Source organism: Corvus brachyrhynchos, unplaced genomic scaffold (assembly GCF_000691975.1).
Source record: "Corvus brachyrhynchos isolate BGI_N302 unplaced genomic scaffold, ASM69197v1 scaffold442, whole genome shotgun sequence".
NCBI classification, from domain to species: domain Eukaryota; kingdom Metazoa; phylum Chordata; class Aves; order Passeriformes; family Corvidae; genus Corvus; species Corvus brachyrhynchos.
The window spans coordinates 142,360-145,281 of record NW_008236443.1 but is presented as its reverse complement, the minus strand read 5'-3'; the positions used below and the strand labels follow the sequence as shown (position 1 = coordinate 145,281).

At 56.1% G+C, this 2,922-nt stretch overlaps 1 protein-coding gene across 1 annotated transcript in view; it reads left to right on the top strand.

Annotated features, from left to right (window-relative positions):
• POLA2 (DNA polymerase alpha 2, accessory subunit) overlaps positions 1–2,922 on the top strand; it is a 5,435-nt gene that overhangs the window by 2,194 nt on the left and 319 nt on the right. Inside the window, exons 10-17 of the mRNA XM_017747258.1 lie at positions 41–83; positions 403–503; positions 995–1,033; positions 1,154–1,227; positions 1,364–1,472; positions 1,961–2,067; positions 2,319–2,378; positions 2,648–2,916. Coding sequence (XP_017602747.1) covers positions 41–83; positions 403–503; positions 995–1,033; positions 1,154–1,227; positions 1,364–1,472; positions 1,961–2,067; positions 2,319–2,378; positions 2,648–2,916 — 802 coding nt within the window. The remainder of the gene's footprint in view (positions 1–40; positions 84–402; positions 504–994; positions 1,034–1,153; positions 1,228–1,363; positions 1,473–1,960; positions 2,068–2,318; positions 2,379–2,647; positions 2,917–2,922) is intronic.

Here is a 2,922-nt window from a genome sequence, read left to right as displayed (position 1 = left end):
TGAATCGGGGCGTTTGGAGACGTTCCCGGCTCTCCCACAGGGGATCCCGCTGCCCTTCCACACCCCCACGGAGCCAATGGCAGGTGAGCCCCGGTGCCTCTGCTTTTTGTCCCTAAATCCCCATTTTTGTCCCCAAACTCCTTTTCACCCCCGAGCCCCCATTTTGGATCCCAAATCTCCCTTTTAGGCCCTAAACTCCCGTCTTTATTGTCCCCAAGCCGCTTTTTCTCCCCTTTTTCCCTCCCTACATTTCCCTTTCCATCCCCCAAACCCTTTGTGTCCCCAAAACCCCCATTTTCCATCCCTAAATTTCCCCTCTTTTCCCAAAACCCCTCTTTTTCCCAAAACCCCTCTTTTTCCCAAAACTCCTTTTTTTCCCCCAAAACTCCCTTTTCCCCCCAGAGCAGAGTGGCCCCTTCACGCCCTCGGACGGCGTCGCCTTCGAGCCCCTGAGTGACCTCCTGGAGGTCGTGGCCCGCGACCGCCCCGACGTTTGTATCCTGGTGAGGGGCACCCCAATTACTCCCTCGTTAACAGTGAATATTTAATTACCTTCATCGTTATTAACCCAGTCCTGCACCCCTCACCCCGACCCTGCAGCCTCGAAACGCTTGGGAGGCTCCAAACCCTTCAAAGTTCACATTAAAACCCCATTTCTGAACCCCAAAACATCCACTTTTTGCCCTGAAAGTGCCCAAACCTCCCATTTTTCACCTAAGAGTCCCCCAGATCCTCATTTCTCACCCCAAAATGACAGAAAAGCTCCATTTTAAGAGCACATGCTGCCTTTGGAGTCAAATCCTGATTCCCTGCCTGGGCACGACGCATCCATTTCAGCAATTTCCCCTTCTGGGGCTCGTTTTGCCCTGAAATCTTGGGGCTGTGGGCTAAAATTGGGGGTTCATTAATGAGAATTATTAAAAACAATTAAAAATGAGCTTTTCTGGGGGGTGATTTAAGGTGGTTCTTCGCTGTTTTTCCCGTTTTCCCACAGCTTGGGCCGTTCCTGGACGCCAAACACGAGCAGGTGGAGGTGAGGAGGGCTCCCCCCAAATCCCCTCCATCCCTGTGGATTTGGGGCAGCATCAGATCCCAAAAAAAACCCCAAAAAATATGGGAATTGTGCCAATCCCGTTGTTTTCCCTCAATCCAGAGCTGCCAGCTCCTGGGCTCCTTCTCGGACGTGTTCCGGCTCTGCCTCAGGACGATCATCGAGGGCACGAGGAGGTGGGGACAGCAACGGCCTGGAATTCCTCATTCCCACGGGGAGTTTTTGCCCCAAAACGCCACTTTTCACCCCAAACGGGCTCAAATCTCTCATTTTCCTTCCCCCCAATCCCATTTTTCCCTCTTTTCCCCCCAGTGCTGGCTCCCAGCTCGTCCTGGTGCCGTCGCTCCGGGACGTCGCCCACGATTTCGTGTATCCGCAGCCGCCCTTCCCCTTCCCGGACCTGCCCAAGGAGGACAGAGCGGTACTGACCCCAGAATTCCACTTTTCCCCCCAAAAATGAGTTCCCAGGAGATCCCCCCACGTCCTGGCAAAGCCCAGCTGAGATTTGGGGTGAAATCCCCCTTTTTCCCCCCCCAGCAGCGATTTCCTGCTGCAGCTTCCCAGGGGACAAAGGATTTGGGATTGGAAGTCCAGAGCTCCCACTGCCCCTCCAGGCCCATTTTGGGTTCGAATTTCCTCATTTAATGATTCTTTATCCCTCAGGAGCAGATTTGATGCTCCTGCAGAAAATCCAGCTCGGCCCTGTGGATTTTGGGGAACATTTTGGGGGTTTAAGGAAAACTTGTTGGGATTGGGGCAGTTTAGGGCTGATTTAGGGCATTTCAGAGTGGGTTTGGGGCATTTTGGGGCAGATTTAGGGTATTCCAGGGCAAGTTTGGGGTGGGTTTGGGGCATTTTGGGGCTCTCCAGGGGTGTCCTGGATGTCCAGCCCCGTGTCCGTGTGTCCAGCGCGTGCTCCTGGTGCCCGAGCCCTGCACCCTGGACATCGACGGCGTCGTCTTCGGCCTCACCTCCACTGACCTCCTCTTCCACATGGGGGCTGAGGAGATCAGCAGGTGCCTCTTTTTGACCTTTTCCCCCTTTTTTTGACCTTTTTCCCCCATTTCTTTAACCTTTTCCCCCTTTTCTTTAATCTCCCCCCTTTTTTTAGCATTTTCTCCCCCTTTTTTCCCCCCTTCTCTCTCTTCCCTTCCCCCCTTTATCCCCTCTTCCTCCCCTGTTTTCCCCTTCTGTTTCCCTTTTCCCCTGTTTCTTTTTTCCCATTTCCTCCCTTTTCTCACCCCTTTCCCTCCCCTCTGTCCCGCAGCTCCTCCGGGATCTCCGACCGCTTCACGCGGATCCTGCGGCACATCCTGACCCAGCGGAGGTGAGGGCAGGGCCCGAACTGGGCTGGTTTGGGGCCAAACGAGGAAAATCCTGTTCCCTCCTCACCACCTGCCCCTTTAGAGTCGCCTTTTAACCTTAAAAACGCCCATTTTGGGGTCGGGAACCCTCTGACCCTGGAGCGTTTCCACACTGTCCATCCCAGGGCGGGTCCGTGGCAGATTCCCCGGCACTCTGGCACAGCCACACCCCCTGAAACAGCTCTTTCCTCCCCAAAACGGCTCCTTCCTCCCCAAAACGCTGCCCGTGCAGTTTCTACCCCCTGTACCCGCCCTCCGAGGAGCTCAACGTGGACTACGAGAACTTGTCGGCCTTCGCGGCGCTGCCGGTGACCCCCGACGTCCTCGTCACCCCCTCCGAGCTCCGCTTCTTCATCAAGGTCAGCGGGGACCCCAAACCCCCCGGGGCGGGCACAGCCCGCAATTCCAGCGGGAATAAAGCACGGGAAGGGCCGGGATGGGGCTGGAGGGTCCCAGTCCCGCTGTGGCCGTGGGGTCCCCTCCGTCCCCGTGGCCGCTCACCCCCTC